The following is a 23,568-nucleotide window of genomic DNA, read 5'->3' on the forward strand; positions in this document are numbered from 1 at the left end:
GAAACTTTACCTACAGTAGATTTTGTAGTAGATTTTGAACACCATATTCTGTATTTGTAGCTCTACTTTTACTCACTACCATAATTTGTACGAATGTGGATAGTAATTGTCGATCCCCCCTTACTTTTCGAATAGAAAGGGCGATTTTAGGTAAAACTACACAAGTCATATTTTGCCTGACAGCGAGTGAAAGTCTTTCCATGTCTTTACTGTACTTTGGGTTCAGCGTGCGCTTCGGAGTGAGCGCTCGCCTCCACAGCGGATCTGTGTGGGCTGCACTCGAAAGGGAAAGGAAACACTTCTCCATTTCCTAAATCCCCTCCCGCTCTGCCTTTAGCTCTAACCTACCGTGTGTTTGATCGATCTAAAAGGCTTCGAGTAGCTCTCCTTCGCTCATCTCAACCTCTCCCGGTTGATTTTTGGACTCCCCCTCTCCCTTTAGACCCTACTTTTCCACCGCTACTTTCATTATCTTCTCGCCAGATCCCGGGCGCCAGATTTAGCGAGCCAAAGTTGACAGGCGAAGCTAACCCAAACTAGCCCGGATATCACTCTCTTTACCGGGGCGTCATCTCGTCTACTCGCCCCCAGCTGCTTGTGGATACCTCCCCCTACACCCGAAGAGTATCTACGGTGGGTTTTATCGCTGGTAAGCCGGTTGTTTCCAAGCAGGCGTGCTCGATTTAGCCTGCTAGCTAATACCCTGCGCATTTAGCCTGGAAGCCAATACAAGGCCGCAGTCCAGCCCCAAAAGCATCTGCCACTAAGACTATTTGCATCGCCGTGCAGTGATAGTTGACAGGTGAGTGACAAACACGCACAATTCCCGTTCGCGAATGTCCCAGGAGCTGTAAACTAATCGCAGGCGTCGGCGTCGTCAGTGTTGTGTTTAGCTAGCTTCGATGCTAATCACATTTTAGCTCGATCCCGAACGATGGGGGTTGGGGACTCCGCGAAATCACGCCGGAGGTCGCCATCTTTCATTGGATGCTGCTGCAAAAAAAAAGGGCTGCGCTCGGGCTAGCTAGACATGGCCGTTTGCTCGACTGAACTTTGGTGTAGTGTTAGGCTGTGTTTACGCCCGGAACTCGGGGTTTGTGCTCGTTTTTTCTCCCCCCCGCCGTGTCGATGCGTTCGCGTGAGGATTCGCGAGGAGAAACGGTTGTGAGCCGCGTTGTTGTGACACAGGGGGAGACGGGGCAAAGTTGCGTTCAACTCCCAAAAAATGGTACCGCCCAAGGCCCCAAATATTAGCCACCAGGGCTTGACAACACTAGCCAAACATGGGGAGGTTTGTGTTTGGGCTAGAAACCGGTGTGCCCCTGCTAGCTACATGGCTATTTTACACACTATGAGTAAATAAACATCGTACACCGAAAATGTGCCTACGACATGCGCCTCTGTTGTATTTTACAGAGAAATCTACATACAACGATCAACATTGGAAATACGTAAACACGCGATTTTAACCTAAATCTGTGGCTAGTTTTGTAGAAGAAACACTCAGAGGCAAGCACGTAAATGGTTGTTGTCAAATTGTGTTTGCTAATTGTTGATATGGAGGGTCTAATGCTACTAAGGGTTAACGTTAAGATGTTTAAATTCCCGAAATTGTTTTGTGTAAGTCTGGATGATACTCGTGTTTTTATTTTTATTTGATCTGATTAAGGACTACCCAAAAGAAATGTGTCATGTATATGTGTAATGCTGTAGCAAAATAACGAAAATGCTATTCTCGGATATTTAGGTCAATTTTGTTTGTCTGAATTTGAACAGCTGGCACTAAATGTTGTCAATACTCAAAGCAGGCAAACTTAAGAGAAAATAATGTGTTTTTGAAGTATTCTAGCATATAGGTTTCATGGTAGTAGAATGAAGAATGAAGAATTTAGGTAGATTTTACCACTAAAAATACGATGTGGCCTAACATCCACTCTCAACAGGCCACTATACACTCACACCTCACTAGAGGGTATACAAATTGGACATGTCATTGGTCTAATATCGATAACAAATAGTGGATAGTAATGACAACAAGGAAGTGGCAAGATGGCAGAATATATATATAATATAAAGTCCAATATGACTATAATATTCACTGATAATGACAAGAATGACAATTGTTATGATAAATAACAATAACTACTAATCACATTTATTACTGTTGTTTATTAGCATTGCTGTGTTAATGATATGAAATGGTAAAACCTCCTTGTTTGCCAGTGCTGCAAAAGTCTGCTGATCCTATGTTGACAATTGTAACAACAGTAGGATAAAACTTAACTCACAAACACATATAGGTATATATTTGTGTTCTGAAACGGATATAGAACACTCAGATTGTATTTTGCTTATTTAATGTAAATGTAAAAGTAATGTATAACTGTAGCATCATGAATTGCACATGTAATGTACGTGAACAAGGGGTCGGCACTTATAAGCTTTTGCTTCAGTCGACTCCCTTTGAGCTTCCATTAACTGTATGATTGTGAAACTCTGGAGAAAGAGAAAACGTTAATTGCTCAAATAAACTACACAATCAATCAATCAAACATCTATATCACGATATAAAAAATGAATATCACGATAGAGATATATTTGGAGCTAAAATCGACAATGGACAAATTGCAAATCCCAGCCTTACGCCTATTGGGACGATTAATTCAGTGAGATTTTATTATTATTTTCAACGGCATGCTAATTTCCTCGTCAATATGATCTACTCGAGCAGTTTACATCATTTCATTTTACTTTTTAAGCACCTGTCTCCGTGTTCTACAGTCAGAGTTTATGCTGCTCTGATGGAGCCGAGCGTAGCATAAATTATATCGTGTCCACAATGATATAAATAATTACGACGATATCAGAAATGTATATCGCGATAACGATATGCGATACGATATGGCCCAACCTTAATTGTGGGCTTAAAGATTTTTGAAGAATCTATAATTGCAATATGTTTTCTGCTGCAGCTTTGTTTTAACTGCCGAACTGCTAAACTGAGTTGTTTTGTTTTCCATTTGCATTTTAAATAATTGCAGCTTTCGTGATGTCATAATCGCTGCCAAGTTTGATTTGACTGTAGTGCCTTTTCAAAATGTCCTGGCACGCCTCACAGCCTATTTTCAAACCGCGTTCAGCACATAATTTGTTCTCGATTTATAGCCAAAACGTGAAGTGTTGCCTCCCAAACCACAGCTCGGTTTACCTTATGTGAACGCAAGCCTATCACTCATTCAACTCTATAATAAAGGGCTCGAGTGTCTATTTCTGACATGTCCTTTTTGATCAAAGTCCATATTTTTATAACGCACAAAAGCCAGATTACGTTTCTAACTTTGCACATGGAAGAAAGCGGAGGAACAAGTCGGCTGCTGATTTCCACCTGCACTGCGTCCTGTGCGCTGTCGTGGCGTTTTATCAAAGTGAGAGATGAGGAAACCCTTCCCAACGCGGCGGAGCGCGCTGGAGACGGCCCCAAACCAAAATAACCCGCGGTGCGCTGTTAGCGCCGTATTTCACTGTGGGCCCATTCTGGCGCGGCTTCGGGCGCGTAAATCACCCACAGTCACTGTCACGGCTGGAACGAGGAAGCGGTGGACTTAATTGTGGGCTAGACAAACTTGTGTTGTTTCATTTGCTGCCAAAAGGTGTTAAATGTAAACAATATAACCACATGAAAAAGTTGCTTGCGTTAAATCGGTTTAACACTAGCCATTGTGAGAACGGACACACAACAACAAAAAACGACATCAGGTCCAAGACAAGGAAAATTCTGCCTTAAATGGTGCTTTTTTCCGTATTTCTTTTAGGATGTGTTGGCAAATATCGCGACAGTAATTTGACGATGATGTGCTGCCCTTGAACCGTCATAGTCAAATCGACGTCCATGATCTTCGGCGATAACTCATCTGGAGGCTGCTCCCGTGACTTGACTCTGCCCTGCCTTACGTAACAGGCGGCTTTTGTTGGGGCGTTAATGATGCGATTGTGAAAAGCTGTTGTCATAAACAGGCTGTGTTTACAATGCCGTCGACCTCAATGTGGCTCAAGACGAGACCCAGACATGCAACCGATCCCAAAGCAAATCCAAGCTTGCAACGCTGAAGCGGAGTCTGAACGCCGGGTTGTAAAATCTGAGGTTGGCAAAGCTCTGAGCTGACTTTTGTACCGGATGTGGGAAATGATTTAGTGTGAGGTGTTGGACTTTTTTTTAACTTGCTGTGTGTTTTTGCTTCAGGCTGTGTTTGCAAAAAAGTTAAAATCCTGGTGATTTTGTCAGGCATTGTTGAGATAATCACATCGCAAAAAGCCACATTCTAATATTAAGACGTGGGTTGATACAGGCACCCAAACGGATATCGGCCAACATTTTGCTGATGTTAATTCGCCGACGACTTTTGCAAATATCTGGAACAGAAGGCGATAGAGACTTGTCTGTTTTGCATTGGAACCAGGAATATTAGAGCTTCTGGAACCTGTGTAACATTGCATTGAAAAATGTATATCAATCGTACTGCTCCCTTTGTGTAAAAACACGTAGCATATGCATAGAGTGGTGTTCGTCAAAAATGTATGGAGCTAAATTAGTGTAAAAACATAGAATGAATGCAGGTGGTTCATAGAAACCTGGTTTCTAATCATTAAATGTCAGCAAATGTTTAACTATTGGCTCCTTGAGAGATCAAAACAGCCTAACACAAATCAAAATCAATGAAATCAATGAATGATTTAATCACAAATGATCTCATTATCTAATATATCAGTTATTGGCCTTTCCAAACCCCTTCGTATCACCATCAGACCCCAAAAAGATCCATTTTAGTCTGGCCCTTGTCTATAGATTGACTCTATGTGCAGTTTTTAACACGTATAGCATCTAAATACCTGAACAATACTTTACATTTTGGTGAAAACGTACTAAAATATTGAGCTAAAATTTTAAACACCCCCCAAAGGCACAATAAAACTATCTGTGACAAGTAGATAACCAAGTCGTTCGTTGCACTGATACATTTAACTCTTATGTTTTGTCTAAGCCTTCACTTTCTCAGCCTCTGAGCTCGTCAGCGATAAGCCTTGTCTTTGATCGGTTTGTGATGACGCCCCATTGATTCACACGGTCTCCGTCGCGTGCTGGGGTCAAAGGGCAGCCACAGCTTTAGTCCTTTCTCTCTCTGCTTTGTGCGGAAACAGCACCGCTTTAAGAATACACCAACAATTGTGTTGCTTGTTTGTCAGGCGTGCATTGTTTTAAGTTATTTAAGGGACAGTACCCTTTTCCCAGGTGAATGAACTCCATTTTGGTCAGATTTTTTGCTTCCGAATCTGATACATTACGGGGGGTTTAAGGATTTGCCGATATCTGATATTAACCGATACCAAGAGACTTTCTTAAAAGTGTCCTGCGGTGAGTAAAAAAGTGAAGGGTCCTCTTTTCTAAAGTGTGAGATCAATAAAGCCTTATGTTTTCTTGCACACAAGATGTTTCATTAAATGATATTAAACTGTAATGGTAAAAGACATTAAAGCATCACTGGACTTTCCTACACTAAATATCTTGTGTTGAAGACCGGCTATTAGGTTTGCATTAATATAAACATCTCACATAAAGTGCTCTGATCAATATAGTTTTGCATTACAAATGTGTTAGCAGTTATTCTTAAACAGCATTTCACTAAAATAAACACTTATTTAATTGGGCCACTGTAGGTGATCAATCAGTTTCTGTCCCAGCCTTGATTAGTTGCTGAAAACAGGAGGAAATTGAGAAGAGTGCCTTTAAAGATGGTGTCATAAACCAGTACAGTTTAAAGCGTTATATGGGACCTTAGACGTAGTTCTGCTTTATTTTGGAAAAGCAATAAATATCATTGTGTGGCTATTGCTAATAACAAGATAATGCTCTTTATCAGACCCGCACAGGAGTTAGATCCGCTAAACCCAAAAGTGTTGGCTGTTAAACTGCTCATCTATTTCCCAAAGCTCTGATCGCAAGTCGTGCTAATGTGATTTTTGTCCCATTTCTGTTGCCGTAGCTTATCTGGTGACTCTGCGACTTCTCCCTGAGGAGCCAAGAAGCAGACGGCTCATGACTTCTGACCAGGACACGAAAGTTGTCGCTGAACCCCAGGTGCAGCACGTGCAAGAGGCAAAAGAGAGCGCTCATTTGGTGAGTTTACACGTCTCTGTCTTATCACTGTCACTCCGGTTACTCATCCAACACTGTGAGGAGTGATGTTTTAAGCTGTTTTTGTGTGTTTTTTTTTCGCCTGTGGACACCTTCGTCTCGGTACATCCTCGTTATAACGTAGCATTATAGAACCGAATACGCCTGATCAGACTTTACACGGCTGGCTCACTTGGAAAAGCTTCATTTGTGAGTTTAGATCTATGGCCACCGTGGAGCGGCGGAGCATCTCCACAGCTGCGCTCCTTTTGACGCCTGTTGATTTCCCACACTGATTGTGTTTTGCCGGGAGAAACAGGAGGCTGAAGCCGCTTGTAACTGAAGAGCCCTGACCTGTTTTTATTTCCTTCTTTTCATCTGAGTCACGGCACCATTGAGTTCAGGCTCATTCTTTATGTCACAAATATTCAGTCGAACCACGGCGCTCGTCCTCTGCTCAGGGATCCCACCGATGGAGCCTGTGATGTACAGCAAATGATGTTATTTCAATGGAATATGCAGTTGTAATAATCCAGCTTTATTTATATAGCACATTTCAACAACTAAGACAGTGTCCGAAGTGCTGCACAAACAATGTAAAAGCAATTAAGTAAATAAAAAATTGCCATAAAACAATAAAAGGCATAAAAGTATGTGAAATATTATCGACCAACTCGCACTTTGTCAGGAACTAACGCTGAATGTGAGCCTGAAAGCCTCGGCCATGAACTTTCTGTAACATTGAAAAATTGAAAACCATGTTTAGTCGATGCCAAGAATAACATTGCCATGTTTACATTTTTATTCAAATGTTTTGTAACCAAAAAGAAATATCGACCGAACAGCTTCAGCCTTATCATAATATATATCAAATATCACAGGGCTCGAGACCAGTGTTTCCCAACTGAGGGTACAGGGACCCCAGGGGGTACAAGAGCATTTAACGGAGGGTCTTTAGAAATATGTTGGATCTAAAAAGGTGAAACTGAACAGTGTTACAACATTATTTTAAAAGAAAACTTCTTTTCAATTATGATTTGCAGTAGATTAGTTTATTTATGTGAAGGACAATGTGCAGTTGCATTTAAAAGATGGCTGCACCAGATTTAGCACAATGCTGCTTGTAAAGGGATTGATATTCAGAGTGTTTTTGCTTTATTTTTAAGTAACTGGCTACGCCCTAGAGTTTAGGGCACTTTGAGTAGAAACGAAAGACTCAAGGGGTACACGAGACACAAAGGGTTGGGAACCACTGTCCGAGACACCCATTCTTTCATTTGTTCGCACTGGCTCATACAGACAAACTGTGTTAATTTCGTCGACTAAAATATTTTGTCTTAATTTTAGTCAAAGTGATATTTTTGACGACTAAAATTGGACTAAAACTAAATGAAACGTTTTTCATGAGCCTAAAACTATGACTAAAATGCCCAGATATTTTAGTCGACTAAAATAAGACTAAATAAAAATGAAAAGGAGAGACTGAAATCATCCAAACTTCTATTGAGCGTCTGAAAGAGCCTCAGATCATGCAAATTCACTGCCAAAGGATCAGCTCTGAGCTTTGTTCATGTGGGAGAAGCTCCATTAAGTCGAGGAACAACATTAGATATGATTATAATGATTATTATCAATGCAAAGTCCACTAAATTAGTCTTAAATTTAATTTAATACGACTAAATTGACATGCAATTTTAGTGGAAAAAATTGAAAAGATTTTTTTGACTAAATCTCGACTAAAATTACATTACAAGACTAAAACTAAATTAAAATATGTTGTCAAAATTAACACCGAAGACAAACTGACCGTCCTGAGAATTTTGAGAGCACCATTACGACTGACCATTACGGTGACGGTCACATTGAATGTGTGAGTGAGCAGGTTATTCAGTGCTTTGAGGTAAGAAGCTGCTGCCCATAAACAAATAGCCATGGACTAAACGGGACTCAGTTCAGTCACGTATGAAACAAACTGTCAAGCAAAAGCAAATAGTACAGACTCCAAATAACCTGGTTAGCATTATTTTTAGCCGATAGCTTAATGGATCATTCCTTGTGTTAGCTACTCACACAGACGCATGCGCCCACATCAAAATGTTCCTCGCACACTCAACAGTCGCCGTCTAGAGCTACATTTCTGTCAGTGCTATGCAAAAATGTGGCCACCCAGTCTAATGTTTTGTTTTTTTGCCTGGAGATGATACTGTGCTAACGTCATATTAATGCATCATTTACTCCTACACGAGAGGATCTACAGTTGTTGCGTGTTCGCTGCGGGCCACGCTGATGTCTGAGACGATATTCAGAGGAGTGCACAGGCCCGTCTGATCCCAGGTGTTGTCATTTAGGGGGTATTTATAGCGAGGCTGTGCCAGGACACCGAGCGTCTGCCAGTTTCTGCCTGCCATCATCTGTCAAACGCTACAGACGACGTCATCCGAGGTCATTACCGACTGCTCTTTGCCTGCTCACGGTGAAACGCAAGAGATATGGTAATGAAATGTGGGTCAACGAGTTTGTGCCGACAACATTACGGGGGAAAATATTCTGCCATTGTCAAACCAAGGAGCCACACGGTTAGAATGCAAATCTAATCTGCGGCACCAGAAATCCTTAGATGCCGAATTAGCATTTTCATTAGCCGTGGGCCTGTTGGTGTTTGGTATTACAAGTCTTAGAGCACAAGTAAGTTTAGGTTCATGAACTTATGGTAGAAGAAATCCGTCATGCTCTCATCTGTAGCTCGATGGCTAATGAATGAACTGAATAGATTTCCCCTTGTCACATATAAGAACAGGTAAGGCCACCGCTGAGTTGATGATCCCTGTATCCCTGACTCCCGCAGGCTTTGGTTTACAGTCCCCCGCTGCTTTGACTGATGGCAGCAAATGGGACTCCCATGTGCAGCCAATGGGACGCCCCGGCTTCACCCTAACACAGCGATCACAAACTGCTACTCACGCAGGCTGTTACTGGCGCATGGACTCCACAATGCAGATCTATGTCGAACCAATACGTCCAAAAGAATGTTCCCTGAATATATTTGGGCAGTTTTTTGTTTATGTAATGTTTAATGCTAGTGAAATGTAACGAATCATCGCTAAAACTATGACTTTGTGTTTGTTGTCTTATAAATGGGTAAGACAATGACAAAAGCAAAAGTTCGATATGTTAAAGACCTTATAACGCCACAGAAACTAGCTTTAGAGCTTAAAAATAACTGCTAAGCTCCTTTCTAAAATGACTTTAAAGGAGCTAGATGCAAGGTAGCCATTTTATACTCATCACTGCCACCTCAGGTCATACATGTAACTGCACCTTCTATATTAAAGCCTGTGCATGACAGCAATAAGTAACACTGTTTTGAGTGACAGTGCAGGATTTTAGAGGCAGTTGTGGTGAATATGTTTGGGCTCATTCTACACATTAGGACATTGTTGGAACATGTAGGAGGAGGAAAATACATAATTTAACATTTTTAAACTCCGTAAAGTCCCTTTAAGTATCTCACTGTAAACATGAAATACAATGAGACACAACTTGCTTTGGGTATAAAATGTTGCAGTATTGCAACAGTAAAACACAGTAAAAAGTATTGCTATAGATAAAAGGGGAAAATGCAAATAAATGCACAGATGATAAATATTGGGCTTAAAAATGTATTGTTTATCTGCCATTTATTGAACGTTAAGTCGATATAATAAATATCATGACGGCCCTAATGATAAAAACTAGGGACATCCCAATCCGATATTTAGTATTGGTATCGGTAGCTGATCCAGGTATTTTGAGAGCGTCTTATTGGATCAGATTCAGTTGGGTCAGTTGGGTCCAGTCAACCAAAAGATGGTTGTGAAGCTGCAGTTCCTAATCTGTGGCAGCTCCGCTGCTATTGCTAAGCTACTAATGCTAACGGCAGCAGCTTGAACACTCACTGAGGACGCCCTGCAGCCGCTAAAAACACAAGAATTCTTTTGATTGGCTGTTCTCCCATTAGACACTCCTTTTAATAAGACTCTATGACATATTCTGTCTATATTCCACCAGTTTTGTGTCCAAGAATGAACTAGCAATGAACTAGAATGAACTTTTTTTTTTTTTGTAAGATACATGACTCATGAGCTGAGTGACTGAGACAGACCTGCTCAGACAATGGAACAGTAAAAGCCTTGATCATTTAGAAATGTTGAGACCCAAACCAAACCAAAAGTAAAATCTACTTATTTGATCTAATATTTGTAGACTTTTTGGTAGAGTTAAATACTGCACATTTTGGCCAGAACTGTGAGCTGTTCAATTGATTTATTAATGATGTGAGAATCTAATCCAGTACTGTATTGGTATCGGATCGTCCAGCATGAGTCCAAATATCGGATAGGGAGTTTAAAAAAGGTGATCAGGACATCCCTATTAAAAACTAAACAATGAACTTTAGAACCAAATGAAAACAACATCCAACCCAGAGCCCAAAAGTACTAATGGCCAAGTAGACTAATGGCGCAACATTTATGGTTGTTCGCTTGGTCGGAGCAAGTAAACATTAGATTCAGTTGAGCATTTTCTAAATAATTGGCAAAACTTTTGAGGTACCGAGTATAATTGAAAGACCCAAGAGGTACGCTCTTCAAAAGGCTTGGGGACCACTGGTCTACTACGTTGCATAATAAAGCAATTAGGAAGACATTGATTTCATGCCAAAACGGAAAGATGGTAGTTCTTTTTCCCTCAGTGAATCACTTCCTCTCCCTAACTTTTTCCGTCTTCGGTCGAAGGAGGGCGACGTTTTTAACATTTTTGCAAAGGTCAGGCCTGGACCTCCGCGTGATGATGTCATTGGCTCCGGTGCCCATGGTAACGGGCCGGACGGCGGTGGGCGTTATACGACGATGGCCTGGTCTGGGTTATTGGCGGTGACGGTCAGTGCGACCAGACACATGCTTTTTACAACCTGCTGAGGAGACGCTGGAGTCGCTGTGTGGCTCTGTGGGCAGTGAAGCCGGACAGGGCAGTGAGTCTCTGGAAGACCGCCTTCACAAGAGCTGTCATATTTGAGGTTTACCTACAGGTAGTTGGTCAGTTGTACCTGGCGAGCCTATCAGAGGCGGTACAGGGCCATTTGCCTTCCAACCAGAGGGTCACTGGTTGCAATAAGTTTAAAATAAAACCACTAAAATCAAAGCGCTACAGGATGATGCATTAGGTCAAAATGTCACCCTCGGTTATACTGTGAATTGGCCAAATTGTCTTCAATAGAACTATTTACAGCAAGTTTCAAAAAAGCAAACAGTCATATTCTCAACTAGAGATGCCCCGATCCAGCTGTCTTGAAGCCGATACCGATATTGGGGTTTGAGTATCTGCCGATATCCGATATTTACCGATACTAAGAAACTTTCTTAAAAGTGACATTCTCTGAGTGAAAAATGTAATTGACTCTTCTCCATTCTGAGATAAATAAAGTCATAATTTTGTCATGTTACAGATAAATTATGTATTACATGTATTGATAAACATTTAATACGGATGACTTGTGAGATCTGTTATTTCTTAAACTAAAATACAAACCTTCAGCAATAGTTATTTTTTTTATTTTTCTTTAGGTATTTCTATCATAGTTTCTGACCCAGCCTCAATTAGTTTTCGTTAGCATTAGCATGCTCCCGCTAGCTTTAGCATGCTATTGCTAACCGCAGATTGTTGTGTGGCGATCATAATACATTTGCCGAGGTTAAAACTAACTCAGTGATTGACTTCTCCTGGTTCTTAGCTTAACACTGACATACATGCTCATAATCACTTGGTGTAAAAGTTGTGTTTTTTTGGGGGTTTTTTTTCAGTGCATCCCTAATTTCAACTGTGAGAGCTGCTAAAATTGACTTCCTTCTGTCTGTTGTGCCTTGTCACATAATGTTCAGTATGTGGCCAGTTATCAAATATCATAATCCTTCCATTATTTGCGCAGCCCTAATCCTCCCCTAACCTCCTGGCATTGTTCTGTTATAAAAACAAAGCTGTGATCCACACCTGTCTGTATACTACGCGCAGGAAAAATCCGGAACAAAAGTCACACATATGATGACTCCTTTGAAAAATGTGTGTCCCCATAAATAATCATAACGCTTGTAGGGATCCAGTTGTTTTGAAGGGGTTGAGTGAGTCAAACGGAGTCTGTGATGAGGAGAGAGGCAGGCAGCAGCATCCTATCAGCTCCTGCCACGTCCTGGCAGTGCTGCTCATTCATGAAGAGAATCAGGCTTAAAAAGCACCGAGACTGGAGCTGGCTTTGACGAATGACGGACTTGTGTTCTTACGAAAAAAAAAACAATCTGCGGAGATAGATGCAGCTGGTTTGTGTGTCTTCAGTATGGACTGGACTGCACTGCCGGAAAGCCTTTGGTCGGCTGTGGATGAGGATTGGAATGAAGCGTTTGCTGTGACGACAGCGTTGGGTTACGGGCTGGTTACGTGTGAGACGTGTGTGTTTAACTACTGCATCCAACCTGTGAGTACCAGGCTTTAAACGGCTCTAGAGGTGGTTGGTGTGGAGCTCAACTGCCCCACCCACCTCAGGGGTACAGAAGTAAATTCAAGCAAAGTTTATATATTATTTTGTTTATAAAATTGTGAATGGAATTTGGTACCTTCTGAACCCTGAGGCGGGCGACACTGTTGAGCTTTACTGTTGGTGATGCTTTTTGTTTTATTTTGCCCAATATCTTTTTATCTGGGACTGGCGAAAAAGCAAATCTTTCTGGATATTGATTGTCTTACCATTTCGCTATCGTTCTGCAAATATATTTGGTCAAAATGTGTAACTCATGCTGCTTTGAGAGTTATTGCACTTTGGACAGATTAAGTGTAAAAATATTGCCGTTGCCTTATTTATGATTAGTGGTTGCACTTTCTGTGAGCGTGACTTTCCATTGTCAGAGTGAAGAAAATAAAATGTGAATAAACAGAACTCGAAGGAACTAAGTTTGGCTCATGACAGAGTGTGAAGATGTCGTGGAAAAATGACCTCAGGTTATTTTTGTGATATTTTGTGTTGTCCCTCTGCGATGATGGCTTGGCTGTGAGGAGCTCTGAGGTGCCGAATCTGACCAATACATTTATACATCAGAGTATCAGAAATGGTGCATTAATAATATAAATCAAAGCCGATATTGGCTTAAGTTTGACCTGAAGTATAGCCCTGAACACAGGTTTGCGCCGCCCACCGCAAATTTCTGAATATGGTGAATAGAGACGACTTAAATGTATTCATGAAACGACTTTGCCAAAAGCTAACATTTTTTAAAGAGGTATTTTCGTGCTGTTTCTCTGGTCACTGGGTCAGGAGACAAAGGATCTCACCCTCTGCTTTTGTTTAATCTACTTACATTTAATAAGTTTAATAAATAAATACAGGAACTCCACTTCCATCATCACACATTTTCCATGGAACTTGTCTGGGTCTTGTTAAAATGTGTTAGTTGTTTTAACAACGTCCTCCATTGTGTACTCGAGGACATATGTTTGGTGCATAAAAGCAAATGGCCTGTATTTCATCCTCCTCACTCTGTCCTCAGTGTTAACCTTGTCCTTGTGTCTGTGTGCAGGAATCCGCCAAGGTTTCAGACCTCAACCCCAATGCGAAAGCATGGGCCAACCACATGTTTAGCCTGGACCCCAGTGGCAGCGCAGACAGCACACAGCCATGGAAGGACGGCCCCGAGAGCCCAGCCGACACCGGACCAGAGGGTCAGCAGCACACCCACACTGCTCCTTATCACGGGGGGAATGGTTTTAGTAGGGACATGTACAATTAACCGAGGCAAGTACTACAGTTAAAGTAGGGTTGCTTGAAAATGGTTTTGCTCAAGTCAAAGTGACAATCCAAAAGTACTGAGTAACTGAGGGCGGTTTGATTCATTTCCAAAGAAAAGCCCCGGAAATAAATAAATCCTACAATGAGCTTCATGAAGCTTTTTTTACTTAGATTAACTCACAGTGGGAAGATTAACTTGTGTGTTATTTTCTGAAACACTGTAATATCGGAAATCTGGTCTGTGGATTAGGCAGGTGAAGCGTGACAAAAACAGTCCACGTTTTTCTGTGTTGAGTCAACTTGGGTGTATGTTTTTTGTTTAGCATAATATCACAAACCACACAACAAATTTTGATTGTGATTAATTGCAATTAATTGTGCTTAACTTCAATTAATTGCCAATAACTGCAATTATTACCAATAATATTATTTATCACAATTTAGAAAAGATTGTAAATAAAAATATTTTTGTGATTCCTTGCCCTTCCGCAAAATGGTAATACTCGAATACAAGTAAAATGCACACTTATAAGAGATACTTAAAAAAGTTACTAACAAGTTCTTTGATGCATTTTATTTTACCCAAACATTTGCAGACTTGACAATTTGCAAAATTCATCTTTCAAATTGCAAATTAGAGACTATAGCTGTGGCCCTAAAAGCAAGCCTTAAGGGGGTAATACTAAAAAAATTATTCAGCACCTTTTTGTTTTCTCTTTAGCTGCTAGATTTAGATACAAGGGGTTGAGGCGGGCTAGCAGTGAGCCAGCATGTCGTGACACTGCTTTAATCATTCATCTTCAGTTCAATGAGCTTTAATCAGCTCTGAATATTCTCACCGCGGTTACTTTAACAAGAGCGGCCACAGTCAGTGGAGCTGTGAGGGCCGTGGTGCAGGAAGAGAATGATCGATTAGCCTGACTCAGAGTGTCGTCTGGTTTGTCGCCCCCGTAACTGTCAGGAAATTTACTGTCAGAAACTGCTGCTGTATTTAAAATCTGAGGAACTTCACTTCAGCTGATTCACCTCTTTAAATTTAGTCAGACCTCGGCTGATGGATTTCCATCTGGGTCGGGATCTAGAAGTGGCTCCCTGGACTATTTTTCTTCAGATCGTGGGCCTTTGCCAAAAATGACACTCAGTAAATAATGTTTTAGAGTTTCTGTGTCAGATTTAATTTGAGCAGTGCTTCGATTTGTAGATATAGTCCCTATAAAGTCAAATTTTAAACTAGTCGTTGTTTTGTTTTTTTGTTCACACCAATGAAAAAGGGAGCATGAGTTTAAACCTTTGAGTCCAAACTCATTCCCAACTTTCCTTTTCTAATGCATCTCATTCATCACATTGACTTTTTCAGCATGTTTCACAACTTTGTAGGTCCCAATTTGTAATAATGCTTAATAATTACACGGAAAGTCTATTGAATATGCGGTGGTTTGTGAAAATAAACTGTAGGAGAACAAAACATTTAATTTCATTGCTATTAAGTGTTACAATCATCATTTGTACATTACATTTTCCAAAAAACAATTCCAAAATGGTGACTTTGTCTAACCGTTGTTTCTGCTGTTGTTTCCAGGGTATGAAGCCACTGAGGAGAAGGCTTACAAGGAGCCCTTGGTGACAGTGCCCGATGAGCCGCCCCCAGTGCCAGTGATGCTGGCGGACCCTGCTCCTGTGCACGCCTCCGAATCCTTCACAGAGTTCACCGAGCCCGGGCAAACTGTGCACACAGGTAACGGCACGCCTGCGACCTGCGTCTAACCGAAAAATGATTAGGTCACATTTTTTACATGATTTATCTGTTGAAGCCAAGTCAAGTGTAATTTTGCTGTAAAAGATGTCTTCCCTGAAAACCCTTGTCCGTGCACCAGGCGGTGAAACACAGCCGGAGTCTCCTCAGGATGGACTGAGGGAAGACCTGAAGAAGACATTGGAGTTCTGTCTCTCCCGGTGAGTTTTTAAACTGCAACTCCAACCAATTTTAGAAACGACCCGACTATGCAAGCCCCTATATATATACTGTATATAAATGGTTTTATCCAAGAAACCGGCTCCTAACTGCGCCTCTTGTTCCCAGGGAGAATCTGGCGAGTGACATGTACCTCATCTCGCAGATGGACAGCGACCAGTACGTGCCAATCTTGACCGTGGCCAACCTGGACCACGTGAAGAAGCTCAGCACCGACGTGGAGCTCATCGTGGACATTTTGCGCTGTAATTCAGTCCATTACATTACAAGTTTAAGTGACCTTTTATAGGGGTTCTTTGTTGTGCTTTACATTTGTAACACCTTAGAATTTAGTGACACAGATTATGAAACGAAAGCAAAAAGAGTGTAAACATTTTTGTCAAATTACTGAAGTAATCCTAGCCCTGCACACTCCAGTGAGTCCAAATGAAAACCGCTTTAAGTCGGTAGAGATTAATTAAAGCAGTAAATTACGTGTAAAACAAACCGGCAGGTGCGTCTCTGCTGGATGCGTTTTAACAACCCCTCCAGGGAAATCAGTCTTGCATTGATAAAAATGAGTTTGTTTTGTGGTTTTAAAGCAAAATGGCCCCCGAATATAAGGGCAGGCCAGGTCCTGAACCCTGGGGTCTCCAAGCAGTGTCTCATGATGGCTTTTTCCCTCAGCTTTGCTCGATCAGCTTAAATTGTCTCACAGACCGACGTGCTGCAGAAGAGGACCTATCGCCAATAGCTGAACGAGTACTTTAGGCCATGTTTTCTTGCTTTTGGCGACAGTTTGTGTGTGTATCATAGGGCAGATTAATGGTGTCTTGCCTTCACACACACTAAGTGACTGCTGTCGAAAAAGCCAGTTTAACAGTGCAGTTTAAATTGTAGAGACTGTCACAGAAAATAAATGTATGTGTGCAAAGTGTCAACTGAATGAAAATATAGGGCGCTGAAATAGTGTTTTTATCTTTCCATAGCTTTGCCATTGGTCCAGGTGGATGAGAAGGGGGAGAGGGTGCGGCCCAATCAGAACCGCTGCATCGTGATCCTCAGAGAAGTCCCAGAGAGCACTCCTGTAGAGGTATAACCTGCTTTGGGCACATTGGCACCTTATAAATGGCTGACCTGGCTACAAAAGGAATTCTTTCTAACGGGACATGACTTTAACCCGTCACAAATTGTTGCCATGTTGTCTTTTATCCAGCAGATGGCCCTTTTATTTTATAATCAGACTTAAAATGTCATTTCTTGTTTCATTTTGAAGGAGGTTGAGGCTCTCTTCAAAGGGGAAAACTTACCGAAGTTCATCAACTGTGAATTTGCCTACAATGACAACTGGTTCATCACGTTTGAATCGGAAGCAGATGCACAGCAGGTAAAACCTATTTTCAACTTAAACGAAGCTGCAAACCAACAGCTGTAATACTGATGTAATGTGTGTCACAGGCATATCAGTATCTCCGTGAGGAGGTCAAGACCTTCCAGGGAAAACCTATTAAGGTGCGTTTCTTCCTCTTTGTTCTATGTTTCTTCAGTCATGAGTCTCATTCCAAAAGACGGTGAATTGTCTACATTTAGATCCTGTGCCTTGAGTATTTTACTTTTGACTTGCAGTACTAAAGAGATGTATTCTGTTGACATTTGTCTGATGACTGTTGGCATGGGTTGTTGGCATTTCATTCACAGCTCATAATTCACATGAAGAATCATAATATTTGGATTGGGCGTGACTGCAGCTAATACTGTAGTTTAAACTTGTTAGCAGAGGTTGATGGATAGGAAATAACTAATTTGACTGTTCCATAAAGTAAAACATCAAAAAAAGGATGAAACTTAAACCTCTGGCTTTAAAAACACACTCTGGCTGTCACCGATGCCTCACCCACTTCCCCTCTTCTGTTCCAGGCGAGGATAAAGGCGAAGGCAATCGCTATCAACACTTTTATGCCAAAGAACGGCTACCGGCCGGTGGAGGTGAACCCGTACGCCCAGCGCCAGTACACGTCCTACTACATCCCCCCGGTGTACAGCCCGCAGCAGCAGTTCCCCCTGTACAGCCTCATCACTCCCCCAGCCTGGTCCACCACGCACAGCTTCATCGACCCCACGCTGGTGAGGAATTAAACAATCCATCTTTTTGATTGATTGGTGGCGTTAAGGAGACATAACATTCGAAAGAGCCAGTTGATTTCTTCAATAACAATCTGGTTTTGTTTCTGTTTGCAGGTTGCACCTTTTCACAACAACCAGTTCCTCAACGGCTTCACATCGCACAGTTTCAAACCAGCCACGTCCCAGCTCACCGTCAGACACTACTCCCCCAGAAACAGGTGCGTCCCCCTTGCAAACGTACTGTGGGCCCGCAGATTTAACCAAACATGATGATTCTCGCGCAGGAACCACAGTAAAGCCCACCTGCGCCCGGCCGTGCCCGCGGTGGACCGCAGCCCCGGACTCCTGGACAGCCCGAGCCTGTTCCCCAGCTTCGCCACCGAGAGGCTGAACGGAATCCGGAGCAGCCCCCCCACGCGGCTCCCCAACGCCACACCCCAGAGCAGGAGCCGGCCCCCCTCCACCACCCCCTTCCCCCGGAGGGACACCGTGGGCACGGGCCGAGTGTCCGAGCCCACCACCAACGACTTCGGCATCGGACGAGGAAGGTGAGTGTGGACACGCACCGGGAGAGCGGAGGCAGAAACAGCAATGATCAAGATGGAGAAAAAAAAGGACCTAATGGTTTAATATTGAAGTTATCAGTCACTGGGGGTTTACAATTCCACATCTTTCTAAATGATGGCATAATAAACCTTCTCTTTATATGATTTCAAGAATCAGTTTGCACAGAAAATTGGGACAAAAAATACCTCTACATTCTTGTCTTACATCAGACCAAACCAGAATCTCTCCCCTCGAAAAAAAGAACAGCAATATTGATGTTTGTGAATTGAAGTGTCTTTCTTAAAGGAAAAATGTTTCTGCTTCTAGGAAAAAGAGGGACGAGAAGTTTACAGTGAGTCCTGCTTTGTTGTTCTAAAGTTGTAGCATAAAATTAGCATAAAAGTACGAATTAATGCTTTAAAAATGTGTTACAAATGTTTAATATTGTCCATGTTTTTATGTCAAATGAATCTTGTTTTTGTTTTTAAATGAAATGCGACTAGTTTAAACGGTGTTGTTTTGTCGCAGAGAGTGACCCCACCATCGCCACCCCCGAAACCGCCGTCTCCGAGCTTCGAGCTGGGCCTGTCCAGTTTCCCTCCTCTCCCCGGAGCCGCCGGCCACCTCAAAACAGAGGAGGTGCCTGAAAGCAGACTGGCCAGCAGCGTCGTCATCGGCAACGCCAAGGAACGGGTACGAAAACAAACAGGCCTTGCACAGTTTGTATTTTTTTGGGGGGCTTTTGTTTTGTCTATGGGTGCATTATGGAAAGTCATCTGTGAGGATTGAAGCTTACCATAAGTAATTATTTGGCTGATATAGAGTCTTAACAGATGGTCAGCCTCCTGCATAACTGCCATAGTAAAGTTTTTGGGAAAATAGAAAAAAAAACAACTTGGAAATCCTCACAGAGATGAGTGAGCACTTTGTGTCAACTTTACTGTTAAGTCTGAGTTCTCATGCCTCGCCTCCCAATGGACTCAGACGCTGCTCCAATCAGCTGTTTGCTGACCTTCTTACTATGACAACAGGCTTTACTGCACAGATAAAGCAGTAGCAGTTCAGTAGAGATGGGTCACGTCTTGTAAGATGAACATTTCAGAAGTCAAGTACAGGCTTAGGGAGTGAAAGTGAGACTTGGTTGGGCTGAGGTCGGCAGCCATCACACTCGCTCCGCTCTAGAGTGCGACAGACGGAGCCGGTCTTTAGAACAGGGCCATGGTTGTGTTCACACTGGGTCAAGAAACCCTTTAGGTCAGGGGTAGGCAAGTTTGCGTTGTGGAGGGCCGATTTGCATCATTGCCAAAACACCCAAGGGCCGAACTATTTTCAGCAAATGCCAATGTTTTACATCAGTGGTTTCCAAGTGTCAGGGCTTTGGGACCCACCATTACCCTCGGATGACGAGCCGAGGACCCAAATAAAACTGTAATTTGTCATTATCGTATAAAGTGTTGTATTTTCCACACAAATTTTTGTTGAACAAGCAGTAGATGTCCCTTTAAGACTGAAATTATGATCAAAACAACCCAATAACATTCATTTTAACAGACACAGTTAGTGTTTCCGTGCAGTTTCAGATGGAAAATAATGAATTTAAGTTCCCTATAGACTCGCGACCCACTGAAAATGGTTCTATGACCGACTTTTGGGTCCCGACCCACTAGTAGAGAATCACTGTTTAACATTACATGTGACCAAGCGGGATGTTCCGACATTTTTAAAATACTGACACTATTTCTCACATTTTTAGATACTTTAACAGGTATTTGATTTCTTATTTGCACAATAATATTTCTCAAAATCATCTTGGGGGGCCAGAGGACCTGTGCTGGAGGGCCGGATTTGGCCCCCGGGCCTGCGGTTGCCTACCCCTGCTTTAGGTTGTGTCATCACAGAAAAACAACACCCCCTTAGAACATTTTGCTTTGGTAGTTAAAAGCCTTCTGTTGGGTGCAGCGTTTGGAGAGTCGATCTCAATTTGGCCAAAAAGTAACTGTCTGGCATTAGCCTGATGAAACACACGCAGCTCTGTAATGAAATGAAAATGGCACAAGACGTCTAGTCAACTAGTCGACTATAAAGAATGAGTTTCAACCCTCCAAGACCCATAAAACATTTAATATTCTAAAAATATTCTGGTGGGCGCCTTTAACAGATGGGCTACACCCGTTATTCTCTCCTCCTCGACTCTTATTTTGACCTGACCTTTGACCTCCCTCGCTTTGCCTCTTCTCAGAATGTAAACGCAGACTCGCACTCGGGAGCCGTCTCTCCTTCAGGCCCCAAAGAGTCACAGCCGTCGTCCACGCCCCCCAAACCCAACAGCCTCCCGCCATCAGCCGTCACCACGACAACCGCATCGACTCCCATCACGACGGGAACGCCGCTCAGCCCCGCCCCCGTCACCGCCGCAACGTAAGGCAACTGCAGAAATGACATTACGTACACGGTAGCTTTAGGTGTTTTGATCGTAACTGTGTGTTTTTGTGTGTGTTTGTATTCAGTGAGGTGAAAGTGTCCGAAGTGAAGGAGGCGCCGTCAGTGGAGCGAGTTCCCGGGACACTGTCGACTGCCAGTAAATCTGTGCAGGTCAATGGAGCTGCCACAGTCAGTATTTGAAACAATTGATCCAGTTTTCCAATGTCTTCTCCCTTGTGTTTTGTTGTTGTTGTTGTTGTTTTTTATGGATTTTATAGCTACAGTATTTTGTTTTTTGCATCCTTACAAACTAAACTTTTCTGCCTTGCTTCTCTTATTTTTTTGCTAAATTAATCAAGTCAACAGTGGAAGGCAAAAGTTAGAGCACCCCTGGTTACCACAAGCAAACCTTCTCTTCATAACTAAAGTCGGCTCATTTTCAATTTTCATTTCAAATGCATCTATCAGAATCCGGTCTAAAATAATAATGTCTTTGTGGACATGCAAATGATTAAATAAGATTAGTTTAGCTCTGAATGTACAAATATACATTAATATTTACACATGTTCGGAGAAAGAAGGCCATAATACGTCAATTCCAACAAATTCTGGAAGCCACCAAAACACCATCTCTAAAAAAAACTGAAGCCATCCATTAATTCTCGTCTACAGATGGATAATGATCCTAAACAATGATGCCAGTAACGCAGTTAATGTAACTAATAAAGTTACTTGTAATCGAGCTTAGTTACTTTTCAAGTCAAGTCATTAGTAAAATACATAAGTTGCTTTTTTACAAGAGTAATCAGGAATAGGGCTGCAACTAACGATTATTTTGGTAATCGATTAATCGACCGATTATTTTTACGATTAATCGATTAATCGCTTGGCTGTGAAAGGTGCATGGAAATTGTATTTTTTTCAATTTTTTCATCACATAAAGCTAAAGTGGCGCCGCTTGAGGACATGTGGATGGAGTAAACTTAAAGTAAACGTTTGTAGGAGGCTCTTTGTGCTAATTCTGCTTTGATTGGACGAGACAAAGACAGATATTTATGAAATTTATGATGTACAAAACACTGCAGGCCCTAATTTTAAAAAACAAAGTAGGTTTTCATCCAAAATACATAATTGTCATGTCTTTTTTGCTCAATTTTAGTCTTGAGTTTTTACTAGAAAACGATTAATCGATTACTGGAATAGTTGACAACTATTTTAGTAATCGATTAGTTGTCGATTAATCAATTAGTTGTTTCAGCCCTAATCAGAATCTTCTTTTACATGTAATCTGTGGCAACACTGATCCTAAACAGACCCCAAAATCCATGGAACTAGAATTGAAAGAGTCCTCAATTCATCATCTGTAACTTAATGCGTTTCGGAGGTCGTTTCTTCCCTTTGCTTCATTGTTATTCATAAATAACCAGGATTACCTAAACTTTTGCCTGTCACTGTATTTGTAATGAATACATTATGCTGTACATGTTTGTCATGAAACATATAGACGTGAGCATTACTACCAACAAAAAGAAGAGACTGGAGGAAGTGTAGCATTTGGACTAACCGTGTTTCCGCTTTCTGCAGGAGTTGCGGAAGCCATCATACGCCGAGATCTGTCAGAGAATCAAAGACTCCTCATCCTCGCAGCCGTCTTCTTCAAAGGAGCCCAAGCCCAGCGGCGAGGACCGGAAGTGCCCCGACGCCCCCCACCCCGCCGCCGGAGGGGACGCCCACAACACCACCACCACCAACAACAACAACAACACCGCCGCCCCTACAACCACAGGCGCCAACAAACCCCCCAGAGAAACCGCACAGCCCTTACCGGGACGAACGCCGCGGGACGCCCCTCGCCGACGGTGGGCCTCCCCGCCTCCTCCGTTTCCAGGGAAAAGCAACGGCAAAGACCCCCACCACACGCCCCCGAAGTCGCCCCAATAATAAAAATAAAAAAAAACAACCCACCCCTCCGAACCACGTCAGGGCTCTATCCCAGAATCAGCATCAAAAATTCCATCAGAGGACGCCTTTCTTCTGATCAGGGCTTGCAGACAAAAGCACTTTACCGTGCGCGTACAGCACCGTTTCATTTCTTTTACTCTAATTTATTTTTTTTATTTGATTTTCCCTCCTTCCTTTTTTGTCCATTTTTGAATTTGGTGTCGATCGGTTTGTTACTGGCCTTTTGTAGGAGTTTATGTAGCTCACGACAAAATAACATCTCATCCTCAGATTTGTTAAGTTTACAACACAATTTCCTTTTTTTTTTTTAACAGCGACTGTCCTCGCCGAAATCTGCTGTGTGTTTTTTTGTTTTGTTTTTTAATTCGTCGCTAACTACTGCTTGCTACGTTGCACGAGAGACAACAAGGGGCATTCATATCAAAAACCAAAACGTGGAAATGTGTTTCTTTCTTTCTTCTTTTTTATATAATTTTAGTCCTTTTCCGAAACTGTGGAACAATGAAGCAGGCGCCCAGTTGAGGTCAACACTAATTCCTGGACTAAGGTTTGTAATTGTCCTTTGGCTATATTTTGATAAAGAGGAAG

General features: G+C 42.1%; 1 protein-coding gene across 3 annotated transcripts; it reads left to right on the forward strand.

Annotated features, from left to right (window-relative positions):
* The first annotated feature begins 279 nt into the window (after positions 1-279).
* Positions 280-23,568, forward strand: larp4b (La ribonucleoprotein 4B). Of its 3 annotated transcripts, none has more exons than XM_079569154.1 (17): positions 280-802; positions 6,039-6,172; positions 13,768-13,909; positions 15,556-15,711; positions 15,851-15,929; positions 16,057-16,193; positions 16,917-17,020; positions 17,204-17,314; positions 17,386-17,439; positions 17,845-18,051; positions 18,166-18,269; positions 18,336-18,599; positions 18,925-18,949; positions 19,126-19,290; positions 20,837-21,015; positions 21,105-21,207; positions 22,603-23,568. In XM_079569154.1, exons 2-17 carry the CDS (start codon positions 6,092-6,094, stop codon positions 22,957-22,959), a joined length of 2,268 nt encoding a protein of 755 aa, XP_079425280.1. In that variant the 5' UTR covers positions 280-802; positions 6,039-6,091; the 3' UTR covers positions 22,960-23,568. The 3 variants fall into 3 exon arrangements, with proteins under 3 accessions (XP_079425280.1, XP_079425282.1, XP_079425281.1); XM_079569156.1 differs by having other exon boundaries at positions 280-649; XM_079569155.1 differs by having other exon boundaries at positions 280-633.

Source organism: Gobius niger (genome assembly GCF_951799975.1).
Source record: "Gobius niger genome assembly, chromosome: 13".
NCBI classification, from domain to species: domain Eukaryota; kingdom Metazoa; phylum Chordata; class Actinopteri; order Gobiiformes; family Gobiidae; genus Gobius; species Gobius niger.

What these genes read in the sequence shown, in the direction of transcription:
- larp4b (XM_079569154.1), top strand. Translation starts at nt 6,092, where the DNA reads ATGACTTCTGACCAGGACACGAAAGTTGTCGCTGAACCCCAGGTGCAG. An exon ending in CAGAGAGCACTCCTGTAGAG is followed by an intron (nt 17,021 to 17,203) that starts GTATAACCTGCT and finishes TTCATTTTGAAG; the next exon opens with GAGGTTGAGGCTCTCTTCAA. An exon ending in GCCCCCGTCACCGCCGCAAC is followed by an intron (nt 21,016 to 21,104) that starts GTAAGGCAACTG and finishes GTTTGTATTCAG; the next exon opens with TGAGGTGAAAGTGTCCGAAG.